Below are 18,970 nucleotides of genomic sequence, written 5' to 3' on the forward strand. Positions count from 1 at the left end.
TATCATGGAAAAGAACCATGGGGTAAAAGTAAATCGAGGCCGAGCGGAGTCTATGTGTAGGTTGACTCATGTGATTCCGTCTGTGTCGAATAAGGACCGTACCGTTGTTGGCGCTTCTGACAAGATTGAATGCATGCCAATCACTTAGCTGGCCGGATAACTCATTCTGACCACGAAGCCGAGTAGCTCAACTCAGGCCGGGACCTGTTTTGTTGTGCACTCCTTACGTGGGGTGATCAGACTGAGCCCAAGGGCAGGCTAGGCCTGAACGTCCTGGCATCTGGTGTCCTAGATTGTGCGGCGCAGTACGGACCCGTGAAATGTGTACCTAAGTTGTACCAAAGGTGACCTAAGGTGACCGTTGATCTGGTCTACCTGGGTTTGTGTTAGGAATAAATTCCCAACTGGTTGAAATCGATTCGAATCGCTGTCTCTCCCGGATAGTGAGAAACTTGGCTAGTCCCAACATCGTAGTAATTGGATTATGGAATGTGATGGTTCAGATAAACAAGGAATTACTATACCTGCTATGGTTACTATTATATGCTCTAAAAAGATATACCACATGTTTGGCATAGGATAGTTGCTAATCTAGAGATGGATAGTTCTAATTAACTTGATGACAGAATTATAATTCTATAATTGAGTTAATCTCTTTTTGTGCAAAATGTTGTCAAGCTACCTCCACTTATAAAGCCTTGCATACTCCTGGGAGTCAATTTTACTTCTGGTTATGACAGGTAAGTCTAGCTAAGTACATTCGAGTACTCACGGTTTATCCCACCATGTTGCAGGTGAGGTTTTTGTAACACCCCTGGTGTTTGCCTTACATTGGTGCATCTGCATTGCATCACATAAGCACATTCATATCATTACCACATGTGCATCATTCTATGTTTCCATGTTGCAACACGGTGTTCTTTACTGCTCATGTATGTTTGTACCTTCTGTGGTGTCTGTGTGTTATGCCTAGTACCCTAGAGGGGTTGTACATGTCCCATGTACTAGGGTCCAGTGTTTCAACGAATTGTTTCGCTTGTTTTGAGTTAACATTCCATGTGTTGCAAATGCATGTTTAAATTGATTTGAGAAGCTAGAGCAATTGCATCACATGCAAATGAATGTGGTGACCCACCAAAACACCCTAGCTACATTTATACTGTCATTAGGAACAATGTTCATAAAGGTCATTAGTCCAAATTAGGTTTCTAAGCCCTAGTTGACTCATGTTGACCCTAGAACTAGTTTTGTTTGACTATTTAAAAAGTGCAGCTTGGAGTGTTTGCATGGAGGAGCACCCTTAAGCAAAGTTGTAGTAAACTTGCTAAGGAACAAAAGTTGTTTTATGGTCATCTCATGAAAATGATCAGAACACCCTCAAAAGTGGCCCACATGGCAGAATTGGGGCTGTTTTAGACAGCAAATTTTGCTAAGTGTTAAGCTGTTTTACAGTTTCGGGGTTCATACTTTGGAACAATGTAACTCCCAATCTAGGTCGATCCAGCTCTAACTCATGTTGACAAAGTTGTAGTTCCCATGTAGCTCTACATCTTGTATTACTGAAATTGTGGCAAAGGACGAACAGATTTGGAGTTATGGATCGTTGAAAATGGAGTTTCAGTCGTAATTTTGCGGTAGTATTAGTTCCTTCAGTTTTTTTTGGAGCGTCTGAAGCTCGTCATGGCCGACCGGCCACAGCACTTCGTTGCCGCGTGGCCTTCAGTGCTCGTGCCCGTTCGCCAACTCGCCCAAGCTCGCGACGTGTTGATGCCGAGCTGCCCAGATGCCCCTCACTTGCCTCACCACTCCCTCTCCATTCTCCTCCTTCGCTCAGCTGCCAGCGCCATGGCGGGCGCGCCCATGGCTGCCACGGCAATGCCCTGCCCCATCCACCCTCGTAGCTCGTCACCTCCACCATCTGAGCACCCAGTTCCATGCCCCTCCAGCGTCTCCTCGCGCCGTCCCCAACCAGCAAAGCCATAAAGCATTGCCGCCAAGACCGTGCCCGTCAGCCGCCGCATCCCGCAGCTGCCGGCCAGGCTGCCGGCCAGGCCGAGCCGGCTGAGCCTCTGGCTGCCACTGGCTGCGCCAAGCTGGCCACCGTGGCCCTTCCCCTTGGCCGCTGGAGCCCCTCCCCAGCCGGCCGAAGCCCTCGCTGGCCGGCCCGACGACGGCCCCCAACGCCCGGCTGGCGGCCTGTCCTCGTACCGCTCGGTCTTTGGAGAAGAAGGGGTGAAATGCGAATAGAAACTCTTTACCGTGTTCACTTTGCAAAATAGCCAGACACATACATTTACAAATCCTGGCTTGGTTGATTTGTGGAAACTCCTGGGTTCCCGATGCAAAATGTTTTTGTTTTTTTTTCGGTTTAATCTATTAAATGCAGATTTCTATGCTCAACTTTGAAAATTCGTAGCAATTTGTAGAAAAATCGTCAAATAGTAAATGAGGACTTTTTGGAATCCTTGTGAAATTCTCTATGCACTAGATCTATAATATTATATGTTTTACTTTAAAGTTTTAGCTGTAAAAATATATTTATGCAGCTAGGTTTGTAATGCTAGTGGTATTTGTCTTTTTTATATAACTGTAGATCTAGGGCTCCAAATGAAGTGAAATTTTTGTGGCATGCTACTCATGTGATAGTTGATGTGTGGTAAAAATTTCATGAGTATTGGATGAAGTATGAGTGAGTTATTGGTTTATCTTGCTCTCACATGATTTCTTGCTTTAGCAACTTGTCTTTTTCATAGAGGTTGCTATACATACTCAAATGGAGTGAAATTTGTACAGTAGACTATTGAGAGGATATGTGAGCCACTGTAATTTTTGTAGAATTTATTGTATACTTTTAGTATATGTTCATTAAGTCACCTTGTTATCTAAAATAAATTAAGAAAGGCATTAAAAGAATTTATTTGGTCATGGAAACTAGGTTTTCTGGTGTTCTTTAGTCATGTGTGATATGTTGATAAAGTTGGTTTTGCCTAATTATGTGTTTGCAACATAAGTTAATATTTATTTTCTTGCCGATGTGGTTTATGGACAGATCTGGGAACTTAGCAAAGTTCTTCATGACAATGTGCTTTGTTGTGAAACTTGTTTATACAAAAGTTGTAGATAATTTATGTATCTAGCTGCTGTTAAAATTTGGTATCATTTGGCCAAGTAGTTTGTGAGTTATGCCTATTTAAAGTTGGGTTTCAGAAATGGCTGCTCTCTGTCAATTGTGGACCAGTTTCTGTAAATGTATAATTTCGACCTACTTAACTTGGGAATCATGCTGAGATGATTAAAGATGAAATGTAGATAATTTCCTAAGCTTTCCAGAATGTCTTGTTTCATATCATTTGCATTTATAAAACTCCAGATATGATTGATTTATGAAGCCGCTGTTTGCAAGTCTAGAAATTGGCATATTCCGGTTATAGTTGTTGCTTCACCTTGACTTGCTTTGCATGTTGCTAGGTGTGGTTCACGTCCTTAGTAATTAAGTTAAATACACCTGAGATCTTGTGAGACTTATGTGCCATGTATAATATTCTTTGTTATCTTAGCATGATAGATTGTGTGATGTTAAGTTAAGCATCGCGAAGTACTTAAGTGTGTTAGTGTAAACTATGCTTGTCTTGCTTGCTATTTTGTGATGCGTCTCATGGTACTATTCTTCATATTCATGCACTTGCATCTTGCATCTCATCTAGGTACGCTAGATGCACCACGTGAAGGACAAGATGTTGGAGCCAAACCTGAAGATGGTGTTGGTGGATCCATCTCGAGAATGGAAGGACCCTGGAGTGCATGCCTTGAGTGGAGACGTCGTCAAGACGGAGCAAGCTAACTTGACTGATTCGTGTCGGATCCCAGGCAAGCCCCGGAGCATTCTAAGCCTCCCATGTTTTACAAAGATCTTGAGTATCTTTTATTGTTGATGATGCATTAAGTATAGGAATTGGTTGAAACCAATTGTTGCATTATATCCTTACCTTGTCCAGATAAAATCCTATGAACCCTAATTAAGTGTAGGATCGAATGATGCTTAGCTATGCTTAGACCGGTAGAAGTCGGGTGATTTCCTGTCACCTGCGAGATGTAGGATGAGCTCTGGTCATGGTTGGCTATAATTGCTATCATGGAAAAGAACCATGTGTTAATAATGAAAAGAGACCGGACGGGATGATGGTAGTGCAGCAACAAGGCATGGAGGTCTTGGGTGTGAATCTATCCCCGTCTATGTCGTTTAAGGACCGATTCGCTGTACGTCCTCATGTCATGTTGAACGCATGCCTATCACTTAGTTGGCTGGATAACTCGTTCCGACCGCGAAGCCGAGTAGCTCAACTCAGGCCGGAAGACCGAGAAGTGAAAGTGCGCACCCTGGCGGTAGTAAGGATGTGCGGGGAGCTATTGGCGTAAGTCCGAGGTGAGATTGACCACCTAGCAGAGTGGACTCCCTGAGGGTGCGGCGCTGCTCGGAGCCGCGATTCCTGAGATGTACCAAAGGTGACCTGAGGAAACCCTTGATCAGGTGGATTGGGTGAGTGTTAGGAATACCCCTCCAGCTGGATAGGAATTGATTCGAATCGCCGTCTCTCCCGGATAGTGAGAACTTGACTGAGCAGCGGCAACGTAGACTCACTAAATTTAATGATATGGTTAAATGATGATGATGATGATTATGATAATGAGCCATGAATTACCTGATATGGTTATTATTGTTTGCAACTTAATTAAGTGATTGATTAGTATAGGTGCTAATATAGATGGTAGGTAATGGCTAAAAGTCGTTGCTAGTATAGGCGGATAATGCTAATGATTACTCAAGCTTTTATGCGAAAAGGTTGTCAGCTCAGCTCCATCAAATAAAGCCTTGCATAATCCTTGGTGTCACTTTATTTCTGGTTTACGACGGGTAAGTCTGGCTGAGTACATTCTCGTACTCAGGGTTTATCCCACCATGTTGCAGGTGGAGTTCTCGGCCTGTTGAAGATGGTGGCTAACCGCCAGTGGGCTCGGTGATTCTATACTTACTTCTCATCTATATGCTTTTGTCGGATGATGTCACTTATGCTAGCAATGTATTTGGAACATATATTAATGTAATCTTTTGAAAGCTATGTTGTTTTCACTAATCGGTTTTGAAACCCAAACTTGTAATATTATTTCCGCTGCAACCCTGTGTATGTGATGTGTATTTGCTTAATCACGCGATCTTGGTTGTGATGTTGATTTACCGAGGTCTTTCGGGACACTCGGCGGACTACCGGGTTTATGTGAGTGAAAGTATGCGCGTGTCAACGTGTTAGCGGGGACAGCCGTACTTGATCTTATATAAATTGGGCGGTTCTGTTACAGCTGGCATCAGAGCAAGATTAAGCATAATACTGTCATGTACATTGTTTTAAAAACAAAGTTTTGGTTTTAAAAAGCCTATTTTAACTAAAACTTTAGCTACAGGCAAATTTGTTATAAACTAATTTGCAAAACTATGCTAGCGACATCCTCCTTTTTGCCCAGTTAAGGACTATTAGGTGGCTATCTAAGTACTAACATGGGGGTTTTTACTTTCGTCGTCCATACGGCGTGCTATTGTATGGATGCCATTCACTTGAATGGTAATGTATGGATCAATTGCCTCTACGCCTAGGTAAGTGCGAGTTGTGAGAGCATGACCGTCCAACTGTCGGTCTAGGGGAGAGTTAGCTGTGGTTACTGGAATATGTACATGTCACACACATGTATATATGAAGGTACTTAACTGCGGGTATATTTATCGGGTAGCTATGGATATCGAAGTATATACATCTGGGGATGTATATATGGAGAGTATCTTAGTTTACTGATTTCATTGTGTGCTTATTTATCTCTTGTGGGGATGGGCTGCAATGAATTTGCCTGTAGGTACGCTAACCACGAATGCGTAGATTGAATGTAGCTGACGACTAGCTATATATCGAGAGAGTACGTGTTATGCCACCGACATAGAACGTGATTGCCACCTTAGGCTGGCAATTTCATGAGGACGAATAGGACGAGCATGCATCATGATTGTGCTTGTGCATAAATATGCTTCCCTCACCTTGTTCTAATGCTAAGTGACTTATGATCAATGTGATGTCACTATTTTCCCTGTGTGAAGCTAGCCAAAATGTCTTGTCCCATGCTGCTTGAATAGCTGTGCTTGAAGATAGGATGTGATTAGCTTTGCCTTATATGTTTGCTTCCAAAGGAAATAAAAAGATAACGATACCTTACTACCACGTTCACATGTTTATGTGTAGTGGTGTTACTATAGGTGCCTGCTTGTTGTGTGCGAGCTTCGTGTTTAGTATTAGTCGCCTTAGCTAATTGGTTTGAGAGTTTCGAAATGCTCGCTTAAGAACATGATATATGTGTGGATGCTCGTTATCTAGGTAGTGCCGTAGTTGTCACCCTTTTGTCCTCGGTAAGCATATGAGTGTGGAAGAGCGCTATCCTAGAGCAGCGTCCAAGTTTTGGTAATCTCTGGGTTGTCGTCTACAATTAAGTTCTCTCTTAGGAACCTGAGCCTGTACACGTGGTTGCTAGCCTTGAATGTTGTGCTACGAAGACTTTATCTATGCCTTTGCTTGACCTTAGGCCCAAGCTTAGTTCCCTTAAATGCTTGCATGTGTCGTGGTTGTCCCGCTCCTATGTGGGAGGACCCTGCTCAAAAATCCTTGTCGGGCCTCATTGCTCTTTCTCCTACGGATGAGCTAGTGCAACGCTAATCGCTATCTGCCCTGGCTTTGGAACTTTTTCCTCGTAGATCCTGTCATTGCTTTTATCAACTCAATCCCTAGTCAGTGCATTGGCTATGTCCCTTGAATCTCATTTATTTTGCCTCCAACCCTTTCAAGTCTTTGGATGTTACCCGTCTTGATCTCATGTTGCTGCTCAGCATGACCAAATCTCATGTTCATCATTATATGATAATCACTTTGGTGGACACAAGGCGTATATGGAAATTATGCAAGAGTCCCCTGCTTAGCTGTCTTCGGCAATTAGGCTATGCTCTCTTGCACGGTGTTTTGATCTTCGAATCCCCTACTTGTTGACTCCTAACCTTGTGACTACCTTTGTTTGCTATCCCTCCTTCTCATTGTGCTTGCTCCTACGCAACCAAATTTGTGCCACGTGAGAATTCTAGTGGGTTGTATGTTCAGTAATGGTGCCACGATTAGCGATCTACGGTGCCGTGACGGAACCTAGGGCCTCCTTGTGGGTGGCCGACACATGGTTGTGCTGCTGGGTGCGCGCTGGTATCGAGGTTCCTAGTCATGATCCATTGCCGAACTGCACCGATGTGTTATTTTCATGTGAACTCTTCCTTGGTTATCTCTCCATATCTTATCGAAGATACATATATCAGACCGAAAGTAGTAGAGCTTCCTTTTGAAGTCACAAAAAAAAAAGATAACCTTTGTAGAACTGGTCACCGACATAAACATTAACAGACTACAAGAGGTGGTAGACAAGTGACTCCACTTGGTTGTCCCTGTAATGATGTCAGTCATCTAGTGAGCAACTTATGTCGTCCCTGTTGGATCAGAAAGGTACCCAACACTTAATGTTGGACAAGTTATCAATCTAATGATAATGGATGGCGATATCATGTGGTGTAACAGGTCACCGGGTGCTAATGAACCTCCCGTTCAAGTTCTTGATCTGTAGGTGCATGATGGTCATACAGTTGAAATCAACCATCTCTAGTGTGACTCCTTATTTGCAGACTTCGATGACGACCGTCTGTTTGTGCCTTGATTGCAATTATTGTTGTGGTCAAGAGTCAGAATTTGGAACTTTGAGTGTTGAGAGACAACTGATTAGTTACCCATAGTAAGGTTAATCTCTAGCTAGGTAACAACTTGTGGTAACTACGAAGGCCAGATCTCACAGAATAATGCTAAGCAAAGAAACAGCAAAACCGGTTATCTTCAAGCCGACGATTAGTGACTCAAACAAAATCGGATTGACTCCAAACTTGGTGATCTCATTCCTTGCTTAGGACCCTTCCATGTCTTAAGTTGGTTTGAGTATTGGTTGCGTAAAACATCAGATTTGAGAGATATCTTCTCGGCTCGGTTTGCTGCCAAGTCAGAACAGAGCAGTTTTGGTAGATGAATTGTTTGGATGGTCAAACGGTGTCCGGTGGAGTTAAATTTTGGTGAGTAGTTAGAAGACCCATGGATCTACATGCCCACCAAAATTTGTGCATATTGGAGTAGTAGTTTGTGAGATATGAATAGAAAACAAAAGGGTATAGAATCTGCAATTTCGCTGCGACTGCGATCATCATTTGCATTAGACGGTTGTGTTTGTAATTCATACCAAGAAATTACAACTTGTAGGTGTATTGCTGTTAGGCAACCCTCCATACCCTTGAGAAGATTAATTGCACCCCTATGTGCCTTGCTTTTGCCCTCTTAGATCAGCAATGCGTGAGCAGTCAAGGTGTTCTAGAAGTCAAATTGTGCCGTGCAATTCGAATGTAATTGGAAAGGTGTCAAACCATGGATTTTTGGATTATGGTTTTTGAGATATCGATTGGCCTAAGAATGGAAGCCTCGACGTCAAATATAGTTTAAGAAAGCTGGTTTTGCTACAATGCAAGTCAACCGACTTGCTGTGCAACTGCACCACGAAGGCAAATTTTACTTAACCTGCTTGGTAGTAAACTAGTCCCTAGTTTTGTGATTACTTGCAACTTGTGTTGCCCTCCAAGCCTCGCTAACATCCTTCTGCATCAATGGTTCTTCAATGCTGACATGCCTAAGGTATCTTTCATGCAGTCTACCCAAGGGGTTACCTCAGATACAACTCAAATAACTGTTGCCGTTTGGATACGAGAAATCCCTTAAAAAAATGGTCGTCGAAAATGCTGAGTCAACAGAGTTAGCTATCACATTCACCGCTCACTCAACTGACTCAGGTAATACAGTATTGTTATCAGAGAAAGAGCACTGCACACATGGAACATTATGTAGCTTTCCATCAGTTGACATATGAGTGAGTGCACCGCTACAACCAGTTTGGATATTGGTTAACTAACTTCTCATACCCTCAAAGGATGTTTACCCCGTTTATGATCACATCCTTTACGAGAAGTTGTGCTCAAGCCACTTTAGTAGAGAACTGCTTTTCAGATCTTAGGAGCCAATATAACACCGTTGCATGGAATATCCGTCAACCGACTGCAATCTAGTGCAAAGTCCATAAGTTCTATGATTTATCCACTAAAGAAGTAGATGTTACAAGTACTTAGTCTACGCTTGTATCACTCTTCGTACATCGAGGACAAAGTATGTAGGACAGCGCTATCTTAGATTTCTTCCAATGTAACAATGCTTTATGGACGCCAACGAAGGAAATTCTTCAGACAACAGCTTACGACGAAGAGCAAGTATCAGAAAGTGTCGTGACCAAATTAGCCTCTCTGATACTCCAAAGTTAAGTAGCCTAATGCTATCACTGATGTTGGAAACGGGATGACAAGTTTCTCTTCCCATAAAAGTCTTTCGCACCGAATCTCGAGACGCGATTCTTTTAAGGGGGGAGGGCTGTAACACCCCTGGTGTTTGCCTTACATTGGTGCATCTGCATTGCATCACATAAGCACATTCATATCATTACCACATGTGCATCATTCTATGTTTCCATGTTGCAACACGGTGTTCTTTACTGCTCATGTATGTTTGTACCTTCTGTGGTGTCTGTGTGTTATGCCTAGTACCCTAGAGGGGTTGTACATGTCCCATGTACTAGGGTCCAGTGTTTCAACGAATTGTTTCGCTTGTTTTGAGTTAACATTCCATGTGTTGCAAATGCATGTTTAAATTGATTTGAGAAGCTAGAGCAATTGCATCACATGCAAATGAATGTGGTGACCCACCAAAACACCCTAGCTACATTTATACTGTCATTAGGAACAATGTTCATAAAGGTCATTAGTCCAAATTAGGTTTCTAAGCCCTAGTTGACTCATGTTGACCCTAGAACTAGTTTTGTTTGACTATTTAAAAAGTGCAGCTTGGAGTGTTTGCATGGAGGAGCACCCTTAAGCAAAGTTGTAGTAAACTTGCTAAGGAACAAAAGTTGTTTTATGGTCATCTCATGAAAATGATCAGAACACCCTCAAAAGTGGCCCACATGGCAGAATTGGGGCTGTTTTAGACAGCAAATTTTGCTAAGTGTTAAGCTGTTTTACAGTTTCGGGGTTCATACTTTGGAACAATGTAACTCCCAATCTAGGTCGATCCAGCTCTAACTCATGTTGACAAAGTTGTAGTTCCCATGTAGCTCTACATCTTGTATTACTGAAATTGTGGCAAAGGACGAACAGATTTGGAGTTATGGATCGTTGAAAATGGAGTTTCAGTCGTAATTTTGCGGTAGTATTAGTTCCTTCAGTTTTTTTGGAGCGTCTGAAGCTCGTCATGGCCGACCGGCCACAGCACTTCGTTGCCGCGTGGCCTTCAGTGCTCGTGCCCGTTCGCCAACTCGCCCAAGCTCGCGACGTGTTGATGCCGAGCTGCCCAGATGCCCCTCACTTGCCTCCCCACTCCCTCTCCATTCTCCTCCTTCGCTCAGCTGCCAGCGCCATGGCGGGCGCGCCCATGGCTGCCACGGCAATGCCCTGCCCCATCCACCCTCGTAGCTCGTCACCTCCACCATCTGAGCACCCAGTTCCATGCCCCTCCAGCGTCTCCTCGCGCCGTCCCCAACCAGCAAAGCCATAAAGCATTGCCGCCAAGACCGTGCCCGTCAGCCGCCGCATCCCGCAGCTGCCGGCCAGGCTGCCGGCCAGGCCGAGCCGGCTGAGCCTCTGGCTGCCACTGGCTGCGCCAAGCTGGCCGCCGTGGCCCTTCCCCTTGGCCGCTGGAGCCCCTCCCCAGCCGGCCGAAGCCCTCGCTGGCCGGCCCGACGATGGCCCCCAACGCCCGGCTGGCGGCCTGTCCTCGTACCGCTCGGTCTTTGGAGAAGAAGGGGTGAAATGCGAATAGAAACTCTTTACCGTGTTCACTTTGCAAAATAGCCAGACACATACATTTACAAATCCTGGCTTGGTTGATTTGTGGAAACTCCTGGGTTCCCGATGCAAAATGTTTTTGTTTTTTTTTCGGTTTAATCTATTAATTGCAGATTTCTATGCTCAACTTTGAAAATTCGTAGCAATTTGTAGAAAAATCGTCAAATAGTAAATGAGGACTTTTTGGAATCCTTGTGAAATTCTCTATGCACTAGATCTATAATATTATATGTTTTACTTTAAAGTTTTAGCTGTAAAAATATATTTATGCAGCTAGGTTTGTAATGCTAGTGGTATTTGTCTTTTTTATATAACTGTAGATCTAGGGCTCCAAATGAAGTGAAATTTTTGTGGCATGCTACTCATGTGATAGTTGATGTGTGGTAAAAATTTCATGAGTATTGGATGAAGTATGAGTGAGTTATTGGTTTATCTTGCTCTCACATGATTTCTTGCTTAAGCAACTTGTCTTTTTCATAGAGGTTGCTATACATATTCAAATGGAGTGAAATTTGTACAGTAGACTATTGAGAGGATATGTGAGCCACTGTAATTTTTGTAGAATTTATTGTATACTTTTAGTATATGTTCATTAAGTCACCTTGTTATCTAAAATAAATTAAGAAAGGCATTAAAAGAATTTATTTGGTCATGGAAACTAGGTTTTCTGGTGTTCTTTAGTCATGTGTGATATGTTGATAAAGTTGGTTTTGCCTAATTATGTGTTTGCAACATAAGTTAATATTTATTTTCTTGCCGATGTGGTTTATGGACAGATCTGGGAACTTAGCAAAGTTCTTCATGACAATGTGCTTTGTTGTGAAACTTGTTTATACAAAAGTTGTAGATAATTTATGTATCTAGCTGCTGTTAAAATTTGGTATCATTTGGCCAAGTAGTTTGTGAGTTATGCCTATTTAAAGTTGGGTTTCAGAAATGGCTGCTCTCTGTCAATTGTGGACCAGTTTCTGTAAATGTATAATTTCGACCTACTTAACTTGGGAATCATGCTGAGATGATTAAAGATGAAATGTAGATAATTTCCTAAGCTTTCCAGAATGTCTTGTTTCATATCATTTGCATTTATAAAACTCCAGATATGATTGATTTATGAAGCCGCTGTTTGCAAGTCTAGAAATTGGCATATTCCGGTTATAGTTGTTGCTTCACCTTGACTTGCTTTGCATGTTGCTAGGTGTGGTTCACGTCCTTAGTAATTAAGTTAAATACACCTGAGATCTTGTGAGACTTATGTGCCATGTATAATATTCTTTGTTATCTTAGCATGATAGATTGTGTGATGTTAAGTTAAGCATCGCGAAGTACTTAAGTGTGTTAGTGTAAACTATGCTTGTCTTGCTTGCTATTTTGTGATGCGTCTCATGGTACTATTCTTCATATTCATGCACTTGCATCTTGCATCTCATCTAGGTACGCTAGATGCACCACGTGAAGGACAAGATGTTGGAGCCAAACCTGAAGATGGTGTTGGTGGATCCATCTCGAGAATGGAAGGACCCTGGAGTGCATGCCTTGAGTGGAGACGTCGTCAAGACGGAGCAAGCTAACTTGACTGATTCGTGTCGGATCCCAGGCAAGCCCCGGAGCATTCTAAGCCTCCCATGTTTTACAAAGATCTTGAGTATCTTTTATTGTTGATGATGCATTAAGTATAGGAATTGGTTGGAACCAATTGTTGCATTATATCCTTACCTTGTCCAGATAAAATCCTATGAACCCTAATTAAGTGTAGGATCGAATGATGCTTAGCTATGCTTAGACCGGTAGAAGTCGGGTGATTTCCTGTCACCTGCGAGATGTAGGATGAGCTCTGGTCATGGTTGGCTATAATTGCTATCATGGAAAAGAACCATGTGTTAATAATGAAAAGAGACCGGACGGGATGATGGTAGTGCAGCAACAAGGCATGGAGGTCTTGGGTGTGAATCTATCCCCGTCTATGTCGTTTAAGGACCGATTCGCTGTACGTCCTCATGTCATGTTGAACGCATGCCTATCACTTAGTTGGCTGGATAACTCGTTCCGACCGCGAAGCCGAGTAGCTCAACTCAGGCCGGAAGACCGAGAAGTGAAAGTGCGCACCCTGGCGGTAGTAAGGATGTGCGGGGAGCTATTGGCGTAAGTCCGAGGTGAGATTGACCACCTAGCAGAGTGGACTCCCTGAGGGTGCGGCGCTGCTCGGAGCCGCGATTCCTGAGATGTACCAAAGGTGACCTGAGGAAACCCTTGATCAGGTGGATTGGGTGAGTGTTAGGAATACCCCTCCAGCTGGATAGGAATTGATTCGAATCGCCGTCTCTCCCGGATAGTGAGAACTTGACTGAGCAGCGGCAACGTAGACTCACTAAATTTAATGATATGGTTAAATGATGATGATGATGATTATGATAATGAGCCATGAATTACCTGATATGGTTATTATTGTTTGCAACTTAATTAAGTGATTGATTAGTATAGGTGCTAATATAGATGGTAGGTAATGGCTAAAAGTCGTTGCTAGTATAGGCGGATAATGCTAATGATTACTCAAGCTTTTATGCGAAAAGGTTGTCAGCTCAGCTCCATCAAATAAAGCCTTGCATAATCCTTGGTGTCACTTTATTTCTGGTTTACGACGGGTAAGTCTGGCTGAGTACATTCTCGTACTCAGGGTTTATCCCACCATGTTGCAGGTGGAGTTCTCGGCCTGTTGAAGATGGTGGCTAACCGCCAGTGGGCTCGGTGATTCTATACTTACTTCTCATCTATATGCTTTTGTCGGATGATGTCACTTATGCTAGCAATGTATTTGGAACATATATTAATGTAATCTTTTGAAAGCTATGTTGTTTTCACTAATCGGTTTTGAAACCCAAACTTGTAATATTATTTCCGCTGCAACCATGTGTATGTGATGTGTATTTGCTTAATCACGCGATCTTGGTTGTGATGTTGATTTACCGAGGTCTTTCGGGACACTCGGCGGACTACCGGGTTTATGTGAGTGAAAGTATGCGCGTGTCAACGTGTTAGCGGGGACAGCCGTACTTGATCTTATATAAATTGGGCGGTTCTGTTACAGTTTTGGCCTGCTGAAGATGGTGGTTAACCACCGGTGGGCTCGATGACTCTATATTTACTTCTCATCTACATGCTTTTGTCTGAGGATGTCACTTATGCTAGCAATGTATTTTGAACTTATATCAATGTAATCCTTTGAAAGCAAATGTTGTTTTCACTAATCAGTTTTTAAACCCAAACTTATACTATTATTTGTGAAACCATTTGTAATATTATTTGCACTGCAATTCTGCATATGTGATGTGTATTTGCTTAATCACGCGATCTTGGTTGTGATGTTGATTTACCGAGGTCCTGCGTGACACTCGGTGGACTACCGGGTTTATATAAGTGAGAGTATGTGCGTGCCAACGTGTTAAGCGGGGACAGCCGTACTTGATCTTGTATAAATTAGGCGGTTCTGTCACACCGACCATGTTTCTCCAAATCTCCAACGTTTTTGCCGAACAAGTTTCTCCAAATCGCCGATCATGTTTCTCCAAATCTCCAACGTATTTCGCCGAACGAGTTTCTCCACATGGCCGATCATGTTTCTCCAAATCTCCAATGTATTCTGCCAAACAGGTTTCTCCAAATCACCGAACACTTTTCTCTAAATCTCCAAGATATTTCGCCGATCGACGAGCAGCATACATTCTGTTCTATTCTCTATGGAGAAGACCTAGTCTCTGATCTCTCCCTACACATGCTATGGGCTCTACACTCTGTGTTATGGGTGGTCGGCTATGGTTCCTTGGTGACGCCTATTTCTCCTACACGTGCATGGGCTCCATGCTCGACATTATGGACTATGGGCTAGCTAAGACCGAGAGCTCAGTAAAGAACTAACTGCTCAGACGCCACTTACACTACGTTTATCTCCAAGTTATTTCACCAACCGCCGAGCAACACATGTTCCGCTCTGCGCTCTATGGAGAAGACCTAGTCTTTGATCTCTCCCTACACGTGCTACGGGCTCCGCGCTCTACGTTATGGGTGGTCGGTTGTGGTTCCTTGGTGATGCCTATTCCTCCTACATGTGCATGGGCTCCGCGCTCGACGTTATGGACTATGGGCTAGCTAATGCTAAAGAGCTCAGTAAAGAACTAACTACTCGGATGCCACTTATACCATGTTTATCTCCAAGTTATTTCACCAACCGCCGAGCAACACATGTTTTGCTCTGCGCTCTATGGAGAAGACCCAGTCTCCGATCTCTCCCTACATGTGCTATGGGCTCTGCGCTCTGTATTATGGGTGGTCGGTTGTGGTTCCTTGGTGACGCATGTTCCTCCTACACGTGCACGGGCTCCACGCTCGATGTTATGGACTATGGGCTAGCTAAGGCCAAAGAGTTCAGTAACAAACTAACTGCTCAGACGCTACTTATACTACGTATAATTGTGTTAGGGTTATTACTACAATGATTCTTCACCACAAATACCAGCAAACTGCATAAACATGCACTTTATAACATTTATACACAAACATAAATGTTTTCTGTGCTCTCATGCGCTCAAATTACCCTTTCCAGATGTTACAGAGCATACTCTTCGAGCAGATCACTGAGCTTCGCCATCACCCTCCGTCTCGCTGATCAGGTCGATGTCGTCGGTCAGCTTCTTCGACGCGTCCTCCACCTCATCCTCTAGCTACTGGTGCTCCGCCTCGCCCATCCCTTTGGCGAATCTAGTTCCTATTGCCTGAAGGTCCACGGCTGGGTAGTGGGACTGGACCACTGCAAGGGCATGAGTAATGGCGGTAACAATGGCGTCGTGGTTGAAGCTCTTGAAGCTCTCCCATGCCGCCTTGCACCTCTTGATGACAGTGTTTGAACATGGCGGCCTACCTCTAGGTCGATGCAGTCGAGCACCGATTTGACTCCGGCGACTACGGCGTCGAACTTCTCCCTTTGGGTCCTAGCTTCCTACACTAGCACATCAAATTGTGCCTTGACCTTCCGACGGTAGTCTACAAGCATTACAATGTTCCATCAAGCAAGGAAACTACTTTAGCAGTAACTCCGACTAGGAAGTACTCACCATTTAGCTCCTTGACCAGTTTGTCTGCTCGCCCTGTCTCCATTGCCTTCTCCTCTCAAAGTTGTTCGATGGCTTGGCATAGCTGGCCAAGCTCCGCATCTTGCTCTACAAGCACAACAGTTATCACCAAAAATATAGCTATTCAACTTTACAAAACACATTCACCAATACACCATACCTGCATTCTGCTCGGATACGTTCCTGAGTTGCTTGGACTTCCGCTCTAGCTGATCGAAAGCACTCGACAGTTGCTTAGACTTGCCATGTAGCTGCTCGGACATGGTTGCTAGCTGATCGGATAGGATGCCCTTATGGTATTCTAGGTCCCGCGCATTGGACTCCACAAAGTCTCGCTCGCGCTAGGCCCTCATGATGTTTCTCTCCATAAGGTTCATCGCTTCTTTGAGTTTTTCATTCTCCTCAGCGAGGGGCTCCATCCTCTTTATCAACTAGCGCCGCGCTCAGCAGTCCGAGTTATCCCCTACATACATGCCAAGATCATGAAGAAGAACAATCTCCAACATCAAAGATGAATATTATAGATGTAGTACAAACCTTGATTTGTCTCATCACTCCAGAGAGTGTAGACTCCAGTCTCTTTAGCTCCTTGGTGGTGTCCTCCTCCTCAACGACCACCACCTCGTCGCTGCGTCTATGGAGGATTTGGACAGCCTAGGGTTGAGATTCCTTGTGTTTGATCTCTTCCACCTCATCCTCCTCCGCCGCGGCTAGAGGCACCACCAGGGGGCTCCATAGTCGGACAACCGGTCCAACCATGCCCTGCATCTCCTCGGGAGGCACTGGCTGCTCCTCGGGCACCACTGGCTTTGCTGCCCTAGACTTAGGTGTGGCACTGGCATCTCGTGCATTTGCTGCTGAAGACCTGGCGGTTTTCGCTGTTGCCCTAGGCATCATCACCGAACCATCCACCGCCGGCGCCAACTGTTCACCGCTGCCAAGTCCACTGGCAGTGGCACTTTACTCCTCCATAGGCTGCCAAGCACCTGGGGACTCTGGGATGGGGTCCACTGGCATCTCCTCTGCCCCAGGGCAGCCTTTAGCTGCTCGTCAGTCTGGATGGGCAGGGCCGGATCCTCCATACGCCTCGCTCTGCATCAGATCAGCTCGTCAATCACCAAAAAAAGGATAAGGAAATAACAACCAAATAACTCCAAGACAAGGGAACTTACGTAGTGGTTTTTCGATAGATTTTTTTGAACCAGCGCTGCCTACCTGAGCCCCTAGCCACAGCCTTGGGGTCCACACCTGCATCTTGGTGTGGAGGTCCCATGGTCTCTGTCGTCAGCTTTTCCTCCGCCCATCGCTCTAGGGCTCCCCTCGCCTACAGCTCGGGATTTACTCCGCCCACTGCTCTGGGGCTCCACTTGCCTGCTTCTAGGGAACTTCCTCCACCTGCCGCTCCAGGGCTCCCTCTCCTACTGCTTGGGGACTTCCTCTGCCTACCGTTCTAGGGCTCCCCTCACCTGCTGCTTAGGGACTTCATCCACCCACTGCTCCGAGGCTCCCCTTGCCTACTGCTCGGGGACTCCCATCTCTTGTTGTTGGGGAACTTCTTCCCCTCCCCTCGATCATTCCTCCGTGCGTGGGCTGCACGGAGGCACCTTTGTGCTCGGTGGAGGAGCAACTAAAACTTCATCATCATCCGACCACTCGAACACCATGGACCTCCATGTCCAAGTGGTATGGTCACCGCCAAGCGAGATGCCACCCAGCTTGAGGGGAGCGACACCCACCATTTTCTCTTCTTCTAGGCTAGCTTGTCTGCCACTGCCCTCTTCCCCTAGATTTTCTCCGACACCGGGGATGGACTCTCTGATGAGATGCTGACGGTTTCCTCCTCAGGCTGCGTCGGTGGCCAGGCATCTACCGCCTATGGCCACTCGCCCCTCGGCATGCCCGAGAAGTACACTGCTCTTTCCTACGAATGGATCTTCGCATAAGTGAATCGGTCCATTGCTCGGCAACGATAGAAGATAAAAAGCATCAGGAACACACAATTAAGATATTTACCTGAGGAGGCAGATTTTTGTAGTGAAAGGGTCTCATCTGCCCTGGTAAGTTGAACGAGGCAAATGGAGAGAAAAGCCCGGCAACTTGCTCTGGCACTATGACCCTCGACAGCATCTTCGTCCTCTCTCGGGTACCGTCAGTCTCCCCATTGAAATCAAAGGCTGCATGAGCCCTCTCCTTGTAGGGCTAAACGCGGCGCACTATAAAGCTCACCGCCACCAATCCACCATTGGTCTTGATGCCCTTTATTAAGCCAAGGAGCTCCCTCACTTTCTCCATGTCAGCACTGTTTGGAATCTCTGACCAACACTTCTGGCTCTTCGGGATGTGGTTAGCGTCATAGCAGACGGCAGACTGGCTCTACTTCATGTAGAACTACCTGGCGTACCACCCCTTCAACGACGTGTTCAGCGGCACAGTAAGGTACTCGCCCGCCATTCCATCACGTAGCTGAAGGTACACTCCACCAACCACCTTAGAACCACCGTCGCCTCTCTTCTTTAGCTAGAACAGGTGACAGAAGAGGTTGAAGTGGGGAAGGATTCTGAGATACGCCTCACAGAAATGGATGAAGATCAAGATGTGCAAAATTGTATTTGGGTGGAGATTGCACAGACTAACCACCCAGAACTCCAATAGATCCCTCAAGAATGGATGAATAGGAAATCCCAACCCACGCCAGAAATAATCCTCAAATACCACCACTTCATTAGTATGAGGCATTGGGAAGGGCTCACCGAGGGCCGATCGCCATTCAGCGGTAGCGTAGTCAGGAAGAACGCCCGCCTCT

General features: G+C 44.9%; 1 protein-coding gene across 1 annotated transcript; it reads right to left on the reverse strand.

Annotated features, from left to right (window-relative positions):
* Positions 1-1,799: 1,799 nt before the first annotated feature.
* Positions 1,800-15,686, reverse strand: LOC136536855 (glycine-rich cell wall structural protein-like). The gene is made up of 4 exons (XM_066529010.1): positions 15,658-15,686; positions 15,552-15,558; positions 10,573-10,990; positions 1,800-2,266 (listed from the first exon to the last, which is right to left on the reverse strand). The coding sequence occupies exons 1-4, from the start codon at positions 15,684-15,686 to the stop codon at positions 1,800-1,802; spliced, it is 921 nt and encodes a 306-aa protein (XP_066385107.1).
* Between the last annotated feature and the right edge of the window lie 3,284 nt (positions 15,687-18,970).

Source organism: Miscanthus floridulus, chromosome 2, assembly GCF_019320115.1.
Source record: "Miscanthus floridulus cultivar M001 chromosome 2, ASM1932011v1, whole genome shotgun sequence".
In the NCBI taxonomy this organism is placed as follows: Eukaryota; Viridiplantae; Streptophyta; class Magnoliopsida; order Poales; family Poaceae; genus Miscanthus; species Miscanthus floridulus.

Bases quoted from the DNA above. Each gene is read 5' to 3' on its own strand.
- LOC136536855 (XM_066529010.1), bottom strand. From the start codon at position 15,686: ATGGCGAAGCTCAGTGATCTGCTCGAAGA. The intron at 2,267-10,572 runs GCAAGTGAGGGG...TATTTTGCAAAG, and splicing joins AATGGAGAGGGAGTGGGGAG to TGAACACGGTAAAGAGTTTC.